General features: G+C 45.7%; 1 protein-coding gene across 1 annotated transcript; it reads right to left on the bottom strand.

Annotated features, from left to right (window-relative positions):
- Positions 1-3,248: 3,248 nt before the first annotated feature.
- Positions 3,249-9,034, bottom strand: LOC135374430 (uncharacterized). Its single transcript, XM_064607392.1, has 3 exons — positions 8,871-9,034; positions 7,708-7,913; positions 3,249-5,041 (listed from the first exon to the last, which is right to left on the bottom strand). The coding sequence occupies exons 1-3, from the start codon at positions 9,032-9,034 to the stop codon at positions 3,249-3,251; spliced, it is 2,163 nt and encodes a 720-aa protein (XP_064463462.1).
- Between the last annotated feature and the right edge of the window lie 6,929 nt (positions 9,035-15,963).

Genomic DNA, 15,963 nt, shown 5'->3' with positions numbered 1-15,963 from the left:
CCCTATCCCATGTTCCTCTTCATACAAGTACCTTGGTGTTCACCTTCAATCGAATCTCTCGTGGGTAGAGCATACCCAGGCAGTGTCTCGAAAAGCCAATCGAACTCTAGGTTGCTTGCGTAGGAACCTTAAGTCATCCTCATCTAATGTAAAACTCCTCGCCTACACCACATTAGTGCGGCCTCAGCTGGAGTACGCGTCCGCTATCTGGGATCCGCATAATAAATGTTTAATCACTGAAATAGAAAAAATTCAAAACCGGGCTGCCCGATTCATTACATCTGATTATTCTCCTTTCTCTAGTGTATCCAAGATAAAGCAACGTCTTCAGCTAGCTGACCTCTCTCATCGTCCCCGGATTTCTCGTCTCTGTCTCTTCAACCACATTTATCGCTCGAACTCGTTACGCCCCCTTTACATATTACCTCCTACTCGCATTTCAGCTCGACTCGATCATTCTTACAAGGTTGCCCGTATTCGGTCTCGCACCACTTGTTTCAGTAAATCATTCTTTCCTAACACTATCATCGACTGGAATAACTTACCTCAGGACACTGTCAATGTCATAGACCCCCATCTCTTCCGCATTGCATTACATCGTCACTTCGCTGTGTCATAAACATTATCTATTTTTCTTTTCGTTTTTTGTTGTACAAAATTTTTTCGTGTTATTTCCCTCCAGTTTCTTTTTTTATTTTTTGTTGTTGTTGCACACTTGTTGTTGAGTATGTACATGTTTCCTGGCCCACTCCCCTCATGTAATGCCCTCTGGGCCCTTGAGGTGCATGGAAATGAATATGGAAATAAATAAATGAACTCGTGTTTTCTTTTTCGGTTCGACACCCTGGTTGCACGGGGTGTTTTGGCTGCACCAAATTTTCAAAAATAGAAAGTATGCATAGCGTTGTTTTAATTTTGGCGTCAGCCTACATAACGTGGCAGCCAGTAGGACGACTAATTAACGCAGACATTACAGTTTTCGGTTCAGGGGTCTCCCGGGAGAGTGGCACACCTGAGTAAGAGAAGTAGCTGGTAAGTATTTCCTCTTGGGAACGTGACTATGTAACATCAGCTAACGTGTATCAGCTTAAAGCATGGAGGAAGGAAACACAAGGAGCGGCCCCTCCGACAGTTTTCTATCGGGACGAGCCATGGAGGTAAGAAACTAAGGAGATGCCCTAAGCGCCTCCCCCAATGCAAGCGAGCGTGCTGTGACCCGCGCATGGCATTGTGGTTAGTTGCCCACACACGTGACCCATAAACGCCACTGCAAGACGTCATAAATCATGGCGTCCTCCATGTCCGCGGCGTATCTTACCTGAATACAGAGACGATCTGCGGCCGAATAACTTGTTTCCGCTTTCATAACATCTTTGGAGTTAGAAGTTATCACACCCGTTGAAACACAAGATAGATAATCTCAGTGTGGAAGCAATGGGTCACTAAATCGCTAGAAGACGTACGTACGTCATCTCATCGTGACATTACCTGGCTTCTCTTCTGTTTTGCTCAATTTTTGCTGTGATTTATCACGCGGCAAATGTTGAAACAACCCATAATCTTCAAAGTATTGTGCGAATGGACTCCTTGAAGGTAAGACGTTTGCTGAAGATGAGGTTTGCTAAACTTCCAGGCCTCCGCGTAGACCGCCATAACGCCGAAACATGTGGGGACCACGTGACCGGGCAACTAGATGGGCGTGGTATTGCCAGGAGCGACCGCTAGAGGGGTCCCACGGCCCTCCGATCTTATAGCCCTCTCCTTAGTTTCTTACCTCCATGGGACGAGCGTAGCCGGCATCGCATTGCATTCTGGGATGCTCCTGTGTACCACGTGACCCTCCAGACAGCATGGCGCCAGCAGAGCAGACGACGCGAGCTGTAGTTGTGTCACAGTTCAGATGGCAGTGTTACGTTGAACGCATGCTTGCACTTTATTTCTGAGTGTTCGAATGTTTACTGTTCTATTAGAAGACCAGTCACAATGAGCAGAACGCAAAAGGAGTACGCGGAACCGGAAACATCACGTGTGGCAATGGTTACTTCCAACGTATGTACGTTCTTTGATTAAGTGGTAAAGAATGCCGTACTCAAAATACCATTAATCAGATTTGTACAACGACAGAAGATATGAAATGACTCTGTGGCACAGTTTGAGGTCCCAAATGAACAATTCAAGATGACTCGAAGACACACGGGCGACTAAAACAACTTACCGTGTACTTACGAACAAAACGCGTTCCCATGACAGAGCTGCTTTCAGTTCAACGAGAGCCGCAGCCGGGACAGGAACACATTACCATACGTCGTTTCAACGATGGTGCTCACATTTTCACAATAAATTACTTTGGAAAAAGCTAAATCATGCGGAGAGCAGCGCGAGAAACAAAGCCTTGCAAAACCGAAACTTTAGAGGGGATCACGTGGTGGACAGGAAGCAATGGCGATTTTGACTCGAGCGCCCGCTAGAGGGTGGCTACGCTAGTCTGGAGCGAAGAGCCGCTCCTTGTGTTTCCTTCCTCCATGGCTTGGAGGGACAGCCTGGCCCCAGATGTGCAGTAAATAGGTTGATGATGATGATTAGAGTTTTTATGGCGCAGGCAGTAAATAGGCCTCATCAGATGATTCCTTATATCTTTGCAAGGCATCATGCAAAATATTTCGTTTATATTCGGCTCCGAGTATTTGTAATACAATGGTCAACTTGCATCTTTTACCCCCGACTGAAAGCCGCACTTGGACGGTCGTGACGCCAGGAGCGTTCTCTTCCGGCCTTTGCGGCGTCTGCTTGGCTCCTCTCGGCGGGCTGTGTGTTCTTTGTGGGTCGCCGTTCTTGGTTTCCGTACTTTCGATACGCATGGCACTCCTCCTTTTTATTAACAGCAGAGAGTCGAACCGAACCCGAACCTGAACCGAAAACCGTTACTAACCGTTATTTTTGGCCAAACCGGAACTGAACCGAACCGAAACACTCGACGCCATCTTGGAGCTGAACCGGAACTGAATCGTTAAAAAAATACTGGTAACCGGTTCAAATTACGGTTCATACGGAACTAAGGGCAGAACTTTGCATGTTGTGCATGAACATACAAACTTCATGTCTTCTTTTATTAGTCTCGCAGCCTTCCGCTTGCCTGCCGAAAAGGTCGTGCCCTGCTGGAATGCTCTGGATTTTCTGGAGTGGCGAAATAACAACTTTGTTTTAAGATTGTTTCAAGATTTCGACTATTTTTCTTGTGACTCGAGCTTTTAGAGGTGCTGGACGGGTCTCCTGAGTGTCGTTCTACCAGGAGTACTGATCAGACATTCCCTAACTCGTCCATCTGAACCTGTGAAAACTTTATCAACGAGGGCCATTTTCCATTGAAGCCTGGGACAGTTGGGCTCTTTGACGACAACTACATCTCCGGTTCGAACGTCGCAGTCGTTTGTCCCTTTGGAGTGGTATGCAGAACGTAGTTCCGAGAGGTATTCTTGCTGCCACCTATTCCATACTGCATTGAGGTAGTGCAGCTGTCTTTTCCATGTCTCCCTTATCTTCGTGGACGATGAGTCATGGATTGTGTTCCGCGATGTGGTGGATTCCGTCGATGGTGGTGCGAGTAGACGTCTTCCCATTATCATGGTTGCTGGATTGAGTGGTGTCGGCTCGGAGTTTTCGTTGTAAACAAAGGTTATAGGTCTTGAGTTCATCATCGCCTCCACCTCAGGCAGCAGAGTTTGCATTTCGATGAAGTCTACGACGTTCCTGGACAGGGTTTTCCTCAATGCTGATTTTACGGATCTTATCAGTCTTTCATAAAAGCCACCCCACCATGGTGCGCGCTCCGGTATGAATTTCCAGCGGATTCCGTTACGTGAAGAATAGTCCTGCACCAGTGGGTCCGTTAAGATCCTCTGTATGTCCCGAATTTCTCTTGCGACCTTTTTGAACGTCAAGGCATTGTCCGAGTAGATGGTTTGGCAGATTCCCCTACGGGCTGTAAATCTTCGGAAGGCTTGCAAGAACTTGATCGCCGACATGTCCTCGCACAGCTCTAGGTACACAGGCCTTGTGACGGCACAAGTGAAGAGGACAATGTAGCCCTTGTGGTAGTTCCTCCTTCGCTTCAACATTACTGGTCCCGCAAAATCGATGCCCCTGACCTCGAAGGGATGACTCATCGTCACTCTGCCAGGTGGAAGTTGGCCATCAGGTTGTGTCAGATGCCTTGCGTCGTTTCTTCTGCATGTCACGCAACCTCGTAGTATTCGCTTGATTTGTTGGCGTGCTCGGAGTATCCAGAACCTTTCGCGTAGCTGCACTAAAGTGTCACGCACTCCGCAGTGGAAAACTTGTTGATGGGACTGTAAAATTAAAAGGCGCGCATAATGCGAGTGAGTTGGCAGTATAATTGGATGACATTCCGAAAATGTTTGCCGACTACCACCCATTCGTCCTCCAACCTTGAGGATGCGGTCGTCGTCAATAAATGGCCTTAGATCTTTCAACTTCGATGTTCGCTTAAGTGCATTGTTGCTTCCGAGTGCGCTGATTTCGTCCGCGAATGCAGATTCTTGTTCTTGCCTTACCCAGTAGCGTTCGGCCTGCTGAATCTCACTAGCGCTTAAGGGACCGTTGATCCGACCTATTGCTCTGGAGTTCTTGGTGAACCGAATTATCCACGCTGTTACACGATGGAGGTTATTGACATTGCTGAATCGTCCCAGATCCATCACTGGATCCGAGCACGATGGTGCGATGGTCTGGAGCACAACCTGCTTTTTATGAACGTGAGTGCGTGTCATCTCATTGACTTCAGGAGATGGCCATTTGTCATCAGATTCCGCCAGCCATGATGGTCCTTTCCACCACAGCTTGGACGGAAGCAATTTCTTGGGACTTGTTCCTCGCGTCAACAAGTCGGCTGGATTTGCTTCTGTTCCCACGTATCTCCATCGATCTTTCTCTACCTTCTGTTGAATTTCTGTGACCCTGTTGCGCACAAACTGCGGCCAGCGGTTTGCGTCCCCTCGTATCCATTGCAAAGCAATCATTGAATCTGTCCAAAAGAAATCGGAGGTGGTGAGCTTGAAATTGTCCCGCACCACTTTCCTTGTCCTGGTCACGGCACCACTTTGGAATACAGTACAGGGAGAGCAAGTAGGTGACGATCTTTATTGGATGGTGCTTAGGAGAAGAATGAATAAGCGTGAGCAATCGCTAATGTCTACTAAAGACATACACATGAAGTATATATAAGAACTAGGGATCAACGACAGTTTCGGGTAGCATTCAAGAAGTCACATATATTATAATAATATACTAATCAACCTGAGCTATACAAAGTGTCCACCCTAACTGCAGAAATCATCGCTGACACATCGCGCTGTCCAAGAAAAACTGACTACTCTCCTATGACGTTTGTGTAATAAACAGGTTCTGCATTCTAAGATCGGGCTGTAACACAAACGTCATAGGACAGATGTAGGAGAGAGTCCTTCTTTAACATCGCTACGTGTTAGAAATCATTTTTACCGTTATCGTGGACATCCTGTATAATCAGAGATGAGTATAAATTCATTTTTTGAACGTTTAAATATAGATACAAAATACTTTGTGGAAAGCGATATTGAAATGCTCTGCATAAATACACTTCGATATGATTATTTAAATACAAAATATAAATACAGTATTTAAATACCATAACTACTACCATAAATACTGTGAGGAAGTCATCTGGCATTACAGAAATAATAATGATCATAACAAATAAGCAAAGAAAAAGATCGATTATTTGTTATTTATCATGGCGATTTTTAATACTAGAAATTTCTCGAAGAATCCATCTTCTAGGTATGTTCTGTTCGGCCATAGAATCAGTTTCGCAAAGGAGAACACCTCTCCACAGATGCCGATGAAGAAAGGCTGGTATTAAATTTGACGGTGATGCTTCGTACAACAAGGTAGTCGCGTAGTCCCGACCGTTGTCCGCAACAACAGTGAAAAACTGGCCATCTAAAATTGTTTGTCGCACAGGGTAACTTTAAGATATCAGTCGGTATCTTACGTATTTAGGAGTGTTTCTACGGTATTTTAAAAAAATAAATACTGAAACATGGTATTTAAATATAATTACAAATGCATTTTTTCAAGTCTGCATATAAATACAAAATATAAATACATGTATTTATATTTTAAATACTATTTCAGTTGCAATGTACTTAAATACTGCCCATCCCCTGCTGTATATAAATGCGAGTAGGCGGACAAATGAATGGATACGTCGTCGGCTGCATGGTCGGCTGTGCGACTTTCGGTCTTTCAAATTTTCTCTTCTTCATTTTTTTCTTTTTTTTTCTGTCTTTTCTTCTTCTGTACTTTTTTGCTCAGTGCATTGCGAAAGCAAACTATCTGAGCCCAAATACAGCATGCGTCCGTGTGTACGACGCTGCAGGATAAACTGCCAACATGCGCGTGTGAACTTACAAAAGAGCATACCAACGTGGTTTTCTTTGTGCATTTGAAATCAAAAAAGGTAAAAACAACCACACTGGCCGTATTTAAAAATAATCGTGAATTGGTCGAAAATGAGTCGAACTCTCTGTTTGCACTTGCACTTGCCCGTGCTCTCTCTTTGTTTCACAGACACTTCAATCTAACGGCGACATGGTAGGACGGCGGCGGTCAGTGATGAACAATACCGGGCCTTTTACAATCTTCTTCATTAGATATACAGGGTGTTACCCTATAAATGTCTACCCGCGCCGGCATGCCGTGCTCGCCAATTACTCAATGCAGGCGGTACAAAGTGTTGCCTACGTATAAAACTCATAAGGACATTCCATCATGGTAAATATCGAAGTGATTGAGCACCGTAACGCAAAGTTGTAGCGCAAAATGTGAGGTTCCCGTAGTCAAAACAGCCAAGATGGCGCCTCTCAGTTAGCAGACGACATCCCTTTTGGGTGTCGTCTGCTGAGTATGCGTCGGCATTTTTCGTTCCTCACGTTGCTTAGTTCTGAGCAAAATACGACAGTTACACGAAAGCGAAATGAAAACTGCAGTTCCATCTGGCTGGCAGGATATGCGACACGTTGTCGTGTGGGGAGCAGCATGTCAAGTGCTCTTCTCAACGCCGCCATCTTGTTTGTTTTGACTATGGGAATTGCACGTTTTGAGTTATAACTTCGTGCTGCGGCACTCAATCACTTTGAAATTTACCAAGATTAATTGTCCTTATGAGCTTTATATAAAGATCGCACAATGTGCCACCTGCATTGAGTAATTGGCGAATACGGCATGGCGGCACGGGTAGACTTTTACAGGGTAACACCCTGTATATTTCATTAAATATGCGGGTTTCTGCACTGAAATGGGATAATGTGGGACTGTCGATCTTCATTACGATATCCTGGGTCTATAAGCAAGCATAGCTGGGCGGCCTCACTCATGAGGACCCTCATGAGGACGCCTCACCCTCACCTCACGACGATGAGGTGAGGATGAGTGAGGCCAGACCACGCTGAAAGTTCCTCATGAAGACAGTCGTGAGGCATTGTCCCTTATGAGGCCCACCGTGAGGGCCCTCATGAGGCCAGTCGTTGTGAGGCCATCAATACGTGAGGGTACAACGTATTCCGTGAGGAGCCTCACAGATGAAGCCGTGAGGCCCTTTGTGAGGAGCCTCACCGATGAGGCCGTGAGGCCCTTTGTGAAGAACCTCACCGATGAGGCCGTGAGGCTCTTTGTGAGGAACCTCACGGCTGAGGCCGTGAGGCTCTTTGCGAGGAACCTCACGGATGAGGCCGTGAGGCCTTTCGTGAGGAACCTCACGGATGAGGTCATGGGTCCATTCGTGAAGAGCCTCACAGATGAAGGGGAAGCCACTGTATCTCCTCACTTGGAGAAGGTGTGCGGCAGATGACATCACTCTGCGCGAAGGCCAATGGAAATTCGAAGATCTTCGAGGATCGCCATGTTCCGTTCTTAGGTTTCATTCCGCCATATACAGGGTGGTCCACCAACCATGATAGGAATTCATAGTAAAAAAAAAAAACGTTGGCCCCGGAGAGACATGGGGTCAGGGGATTTTTTTTCTGCCAATAACTTTTGCCACATATTGGTAACATTTTTATTTCATTTTAATTGACGTAATGTTAATTTCTTGAATTGAACTCCGAAATTTTCCAAGGCAACCTGACGTTTTCTTTGCGGAAATGGGTTCCCCGTGGTCATTTTTCTCAGTATAGCACATAATCCCACTCGTAATGCAAATCCGTGGAGACTGAGCCCTTGGCTCCGCCCCTTTTTGGACGGGTCTAAGTTTGAGCGCAAAGCTGCGAAGAAATGAGGTTACATTGACACACCACACGAGGGGGGAAAGGGTTACAAGCCTTACCCACGGAAGAAACACCCGCGGTGAGTGCGGGAATCAGAGCTATCTTATCAAAAATGAGGTCACCCGACGTGTTCACAGGTAGGGAAGGAAATACATTTTTGGGCCGTTTTGCACTCCGGTCTCAGTGAATGCAGTGAACAAGTAAACGGCAGCGATGGCAAGCACCGTGTATTCCAACCAAAAAAAAAACAAGGATGGTCATTGCTCTGGGAGCTGCAGGTATGGACTATGACAGAGCAGGCCTCAAATACAGTGAAATGCTTCCAGGAACTAGGGTGGTGAGCTCTTGTACCATAAGGCGTGCATTTGTGAGACTGTTCACAACGGGAAGTTTCCATTCCGGTACCCAGAGCCGGTCACACCCAATCTCTGCCAGTCAGAACACAAACAGACCAGGCCCTGAAAAAAGTAGGAGATGATCTCCACGTAAAGTTGCACGCCCTGGCAAAGTGAATACAGACATCAAAGTCAAGTGTGCTGAGGATACTACATAAGCACAAAGTCCACCCGTACCACGTGAGCCTTCATCAACATTTCCAGGCGGGCGACAACCAGAAACAGCTGGATTTCTGTTACTGGATGCGATGTCAGACCCTGGAAAGCAGAAACTTTGTGAACAGGGTCATCTGGGCTGATGAGGCCCATTTCTGCCATAGCGCTCACGTGAATCGCAACAACGCGCATTATTGGAACCAAACAAACCCACATTGACTACGGGACTGCAAGCATCAGTACGAGTGGGGATCGAATGTATGGGCCGGGATTTATAACGGAGCCATTATTGGGCCAATCTTTTTCACGGGATCCCTAAATGCCAACCGCTACTGTAGCGAAATTTTAGATGCCGTGTTCCGCTTTATTGATGACCTGCCTCTTTCTGAACAGACCCGCATGTGGTTTCAGCACGACGGGGCTCCACCTCACAGCGCGCGGCATGCAGTACAGCTGCTCCGTCACATGTTCCGGGAGAAGTGGGCTGGCCGATTTGGTCCAGTGGCATGGCCCGCCAGGTCTCCTGGCTTAACGCCGATGGACTTTTACCTCTGGGGTCCCGTCAAAGACAAAGTATACAAAAGCGAACTACGATCGCTGGCTGACCAGCAGGGGAAATCACTGCTTTCTACTCGTCGCTTTCCAGATCCGAAATAAAAAGGGCCGTGGAAGATACAATTCAGAGAGCCCACCTGTGCATTGCAGCAGATGGCGAACTCTTCGAACGCTTTTACGCTAGTAATAACCTAATCAAAGTACACAGGAAGTGTGTTGAATGTGAAGAAATCCGTAGCATGTTGAAACAAACGAATTGAAAAAAGACGAGAGCTGACAGGCTTTCGTGCATACAACTCTCTCTCTCTCTCACACACACACACACACATACACAGCTTCATGACAATAAGGTGGTGCAGAAAAACTACGAGACCGGCTATCAGCGGTCATAGTGAAAACTGCCGCGTACGCACCCAAAAGCAAACAAACACACTGAGCAAAACACGAATAAAGGAAAAAGGGCGCGACCCTGAAACTGACGTGGGCAAAGCTGATACCTGGCAGCGGAACTCTTCTGCGGGTTTTGTTTGTCACCCTTTCTCCCTGGCGTGTCAATGTAACCTCCTTTCTTCGCAGCTTTGCGCTCAAACTTAGAGCCATGAAAAAAGAGGCGGTACCAAGGGCTCTCATTTCCACGATTTTCGGCGAATTTATTTCGGCAATTGCCATTGCATTACGAGTGGGGTTATGCTCTATACTGAGCAAAATGACGACGCGGAACCCATTTCCGCAAAGAATACGTTAGATTGCATGGGGAAATTTCGGAGTTCAATTCAAGAAATTAACTTTCCGTCAATTGAAATGAAATTAAAATATTACAAATATGTGACAAAAGTTCCTGGCAGAAAAATATCCCTTCACCGCATGTCTCTCCAGGGCCTACGTTTTTTACTATGAATTTCTATCAGGGTTGGTGGACCACCTCGTATGAAGGCTACCATGAAGAATATCACTTCAAAGGGGCATGCGACTTTTTCATGAGTGACCTTACAGATAAGTCATGACTCCCTTAGGCGGTCACGTTATTTTGTTGCATAAGATAGAACCCCGAGAATAGGGAACACGATTTCGAAGTCGTGTTTTGAGCGCCACACTACCTCTTGTGGATTCGTTTTTCTGCCTGTTTACTGGAATAACAGCCTTGTTTGGAGAGGCCCTGTACCGCGTTTTCGAAAGCACGTGCAGCTGCTTTCCTCCGCTAATTTCGAATGATTGCAACTGGACACACGCGTGCTGTGTCGTGCCAAAGGTGCCATGTGCGGTGTTTTTGTATTTTCTTTTTAAACAAATGTTACCGCTGCTGGGAATGTAACGAGGCTTTCTTTTTATTTTGACATCTCTTGTTCTTAACAGCATAAAACTCAATATAAAGCAGCCTTTACCGGGCTCCCCAAAGTCTGTGCGACAGCAATAATGAAGGAAGTACTAAGGAAGGAACTAACAAAGCAGAACAAACAAATAACAATCAAAAAGATCTATGATGAAAAACCCGAGACTGGGAAAGAGACGAAAAACAGACGTTGAAATTGAGAGTTTGTGTGTGTCGTCTGTTTTTCGTCTTTTCCCCAATCTCGGGTTTTTCATCATGGAGTTGTAAGAATTTTCAAATTCGTTCTTTGGCTCCTCAAAACGAAGCCAGGAAAACTGGAATCCCATTGACTGTAGCGCGCCTTTGAAATGTAAAAGGAGGAGAAGAAAGAACAACAACAAAAAGACACGACCTGATTGCAGGTGCGATTAAGTACCATCGTTGTGTCCAAACACTTCAGCTGTGAGCGTATCCTCCGATTCTGGCAGCAGCGTCATACGGTTCTGAGAATCCAGTACAGGATCTTTTCAAGCACTATTCCCCGCCACCACCCGACCATTTCCGTAACGGTACATCTGCACTGTAGTATTTCGGGCTCCACTTTACTGATGCCAAACACTAACGATAAACCTCACTGTGACAGTAACAACTGTCAGCACATTTACCCAAGCACAGCACGGAACCCTGTAAACAGTTTAATGCCGCGCAGTATCATTAGTACCAACTACCGACACAGTAGATAAACACCGACGTCTCATGTGAACATGACGGAACGTTCTTTTGAGGCTCACGTGTCTTGACATGAAGACACGTGAAGACACGTCTTCACACGCCATGTGAAGACACATGGCCATGTGGGTCCTCATGAGGTGAAGGTACGTGAGGCCATGAGGGCCCTCATGAGGTGAGGGCACGTGAGGATGAGGACTCGTGAGGCCATGTGGGTCCTCATTAGTTGAGGACAAGTGAGGATGAGGACCCTCATGAGGTGAAGATACGTGAGGCCATGGGAGTCGTGAATAGCCTCATGAGGTAAAGGCACGTGAGGATGAGGACGGTGAGGCCTTTCGGGATCCCGATGCCCTGCAGTGAGGTTCGTGAGGGAAAAATTGGAAATGGATTGTGAGGGTGAGGGCGACTGAGGTTAAGTTACTCGTGAGGAAAATTTGGTGAGGGTGAGTGAGGCTGATAAAGTCCGTGCTTCGTGAGGTGAGGATGAGTGAGGCCACAGGAAAATACCCACCTATGTAAGCAAGTCTACGGTTATTCCCAGTGCTTTCCATTAAAAACGCGTTTTTTGAAGTGTAATGGGATACTGTGGGACCATCAATCTTCATTACGATATTGTGGGACTATTTCCATGTCTATGGGTATTACCCATGCTTTTCATTCAAAGTGCAGGTTTCTGGAGTACAACGGGGTAGTGTGAGATTGTCTGTCTGGTCTAGGTTATTCTGGAACTATTTCCATGTGTGCGGATATTACCCATGCTTTTCGTTAAATACGTGGGTTTCTGCACTGTAATGGGATACTGTGGGACTGGCAATCTTGATTACGATATCCTGGGACTATAAGCATGTCTATGGGTATTACCCATGGTTTTCATTCAAAATGCAGGTTTCTGGCATATCATACTTATCACATATCATGGCATACATGGAATGTCATAATGACTGTCAGTGGTCATAAAACACTGCATGACACTGTTTGGAGTAGTGGTAGTCCCATAAAATTGACTCATGGCACATATCATGACCATAGTCATATAATGTCGTACCGACCGTCGGTAGTCGTAAAACACCGCATGACACTGTTTGAAGCACCAGTAGTACCATAATATCGATTCACGGCAGATATCCTGAAAATAGTTATTAAATGTCATAATGACCGTCGGTAGTCACAAACCACTGTAAGACACTGTTTGAAGCAACGGTAGTCCCATAAAATCGATTCATGGCACATATCATGAAAATAGTCATGAAATGTCATAATGACAAAAGGCAGTCATAAAACACGGCATGACACTGCAAAACCCAGGGATTGTTGAATCAGTAGTCATGCATGAACTCATGATACATTGGCGAAATCATGAAAGTCACAATCATGACATGACTGAATACACAGTCGTACACAATTGGATTAAATTGGGTAGCACTTGGATTAAATTGGTTGGTGTCTGGATTAATTTGGGTAGCACTTGGATTAAATTGAGTGACCAATGGATTAAAATGAGCGGGAAAACCTGTAGTTACTGTTTTTCGAAATAGCAGATTTTCCATTTCGGAGCCACCTCGCATCACACTTCATTTGTCTTCTCTTTTCCTTTTTCTCTTTTTAACGACCTTTTGACCGCCTCTACGGTTATGCTGTAGTTCATTACTCTCAAAACAATGAGGACTGCCATCTTTGAAGAATATAAACGTGGCAGAGCCTAGGCTGCCACTGAAAGGAAGTATGAGTCATATGACTGCCTTGAGTTTCTACACGCGAAAGAAACAACTAAAATCAGGACGGGACAAAGAACTGTACAGGAGGCCGAGGTATTCGAGAGGTGGAAAGAAGGCAGCCGCAGCACCCTAGCTGCCCTGAATGATTTCACAATTATAAGAAGAATATTCGTTAAATATAATAAACGCATTCCCTCCAGCGCCCCAATTGAGCGGCTTTTCAGCGATATTTTCGCAATTAAGAGAGGCAAAGTCAGTGATGCGAACTTCGAGCAGCAGCTGCTCCTTAAAGGGACTCTGACCAGAAACTGTGGGAGCTCTTTCGTACTTGTAGTCGATAAAGCACCCAACAAGGACTCTCCATGCGAAAATTCACGCATTAAAACCCCACGGTTTCTCTAAACTCGAATTTTAAACATTCGACTTCATCCGAGTGCAGCACGCCTAGCGTCAAACCGAGAAAACATACGTTTATATAGAATATCCACCCACTGATCTCGATTGTAAAAGGCTGGATCGCGGATTGGGAGCGCGAGCGTGAAGAAACCGGCCGCCATCTTACTGTACCCACAACAGTCGCCGCAGCGATCATGGCAACTTCTTGCAATTACGGTCGTACCAACCGTACTGGCAAGGTTACTGGGCCTAAATTTATACAGGTGAGTCACTCTTCATCAAGGAATAAATAGGCGTCCATTTAGTTGACCATTATGAAGTGTTTTTTTGCCCAAAACGAGCACTGGATGCAGGTTGCTTGATCGCTCTTCCGACGTTCAATCGCGCACACTTGCATTTTACACGGCGGCAAATACAGCTTGAGTGCATAATATGCTTGAAAGAACATGTTACACTACACAGGTAGTGTTGTCATCAATATATGTGCAAGCACCCGAGCGCTTTTTTGCATGCATTGCTAGCATGGTACACGGTGTTCTCTGCGGAAGCAAGTGCCACATTCATTTCTTTGAATTACCTTCACGCACAAATTCGGTATTACGTCGTAATGAGACCAAGATTGTCACCTTTTTTCATGTATTGGTATTGTTTTGTGCCTTGGTTTGATTTGTGACAAAGAATCCTACGTAACGGTGGTGTGGCGCGACTTGAATAACGCCTTTGTGTCTGAGCTGTATCGTCAGCTTGTTACGATAGTAGTAATCTGTAGCGTGTCGTGCCATTTGTAGCAGTTTTTAAGGCAAAAGTGGTCTCTCAATACAGGTTTCGTCATGAGGGCTACCCAGTGATTAATCTGTGCAGTGTGATACGGCTGGGTGTACAGGTAAGTAAGTACTCATCATCAGTGATCTTCATTACAAAAGCATATCGTGTTAGACTTTTTTGTTTGCGTTTCACAGACTGGGTACACGAGGGACAAAATCACAACTGTTTCAAGCTCCAAATAGTCCTGTTGCAACTTGAAGACCATATGTGGAGCTGCATTTTTTGGAACATGCTCCACATAACAAGCATGACAAAGTCAGCACTGGATAGCAGGACCCCGTCCCCAAGCAGCTTTTCTCACGCTGCAGTTGTATTCAACAAAACCATGGGAGTGCTGGAGAAGGACATTCAGTTTGGCACAACCGCGCCTGCAAATAATCAGAACAAATAAAGGAAAAAGCAAACATACATAGAACGGCTGTACTTAGTTCAAAAAGAGATAAGTCCTGTGTCTCAAGGAGGTGTTACCACTTTCTAAGTAACTTAATTGATTAAGCTTACATCACTACCTGATTAACTGTCCTAACGAGTGTGATCTAATTGCGTGAAGTAATTATTTGCGCTGCTTCGGTGTGTCCATATTTGCCAGGCAAAGGACCGCTGTAGTTTACTAAAAGGCTCTTTCTAAGGCGATGCTTGATATAAATCATACTAAACGCATACACGGCTAAAACAACGGCTGTGATTCTACAGAACGACCTCTTTCTGCCATGCGAGTATATCTTTTCCCGGACCGTTCTTTATGGAACAATTTTTGTTCAGAACGCAGTACGGGATATTATATACATGGTTGTTGTTAACCTCAAGTCGTTTCTTATTGAAATATTGGCTGGGAAACGTGCTGTAGTACAATCCCCAGCGCTGCACTGCGGTGACGGTCTAGTTTCGGAATGCAAAGCATAACGTAATTAGGAATCGAACGGCGGGACACCTGTGAAACACTGTTAGGATACATCAGTATACTGGCACCTTACAAAATTGTGTGATGACAAACAACGATCAATGCTAGCAGCGCAATAAATACTCACAATCTCTGTTGCCTCCCATTGTTTTCTATGGGCACACACAGCACTTTAGGGCCCACCAACATGGCGGCCCGAAGGCACGCCTCTCCCCCACGAGCCCCTCTCCCATGCGCGATCCAGCCTTTACACCACTGATCTCGATTGTAAAAGGCTGGATCGCGGATAGGGAGCGCGAGCGTGAAGAAACCGGCCGCCATCTTACGGTGCCCACAACAGTCGCCGCAGCGATCATGGCAACTTCTTGCAATTACGGTCGTACCAACCGTACTGGCAAGGTTACAAGGCCTAAATTTATACAGGTGAGTCACTCTTTTTCGAGGAATAAATAGGCGTTCATTCTGTATATTTAGTTGACCATTATGAAGTGTTTTTTTGCCCAAAACGAGCACTAGATGCAGGTTGCTTGATCGCTCTTCCGACGTTCAATCGAGCACACTTGCATTTTACCCGGCGGCAAACACAGTTTGAGTGCATAATATGCTTGAGAGAACACGTTACACTACACAGGTAGTGTTGTCATCAATATATGTGCGA

This window comes from Ornithodoros turicata, unplaced genomic scaffold, assembly GCF_037126465.1.
Source record: "Ornithodoros turicata isolate Travis unplaced genomic scaffold, ASM3712646v1 Chromosome58, whole genome shotgun sequence".
Classification (NCBI taxonomy): domain Eukaryota; kingdom Metazoa; phylum Arthropoda; class Arachnida; order Ixodida; family Argasidae; genus Ornithodoros; species Ornithodoros turicata.
This window is presented reverse-complemented; position numbering and strand designations above follow the sequence as displayed.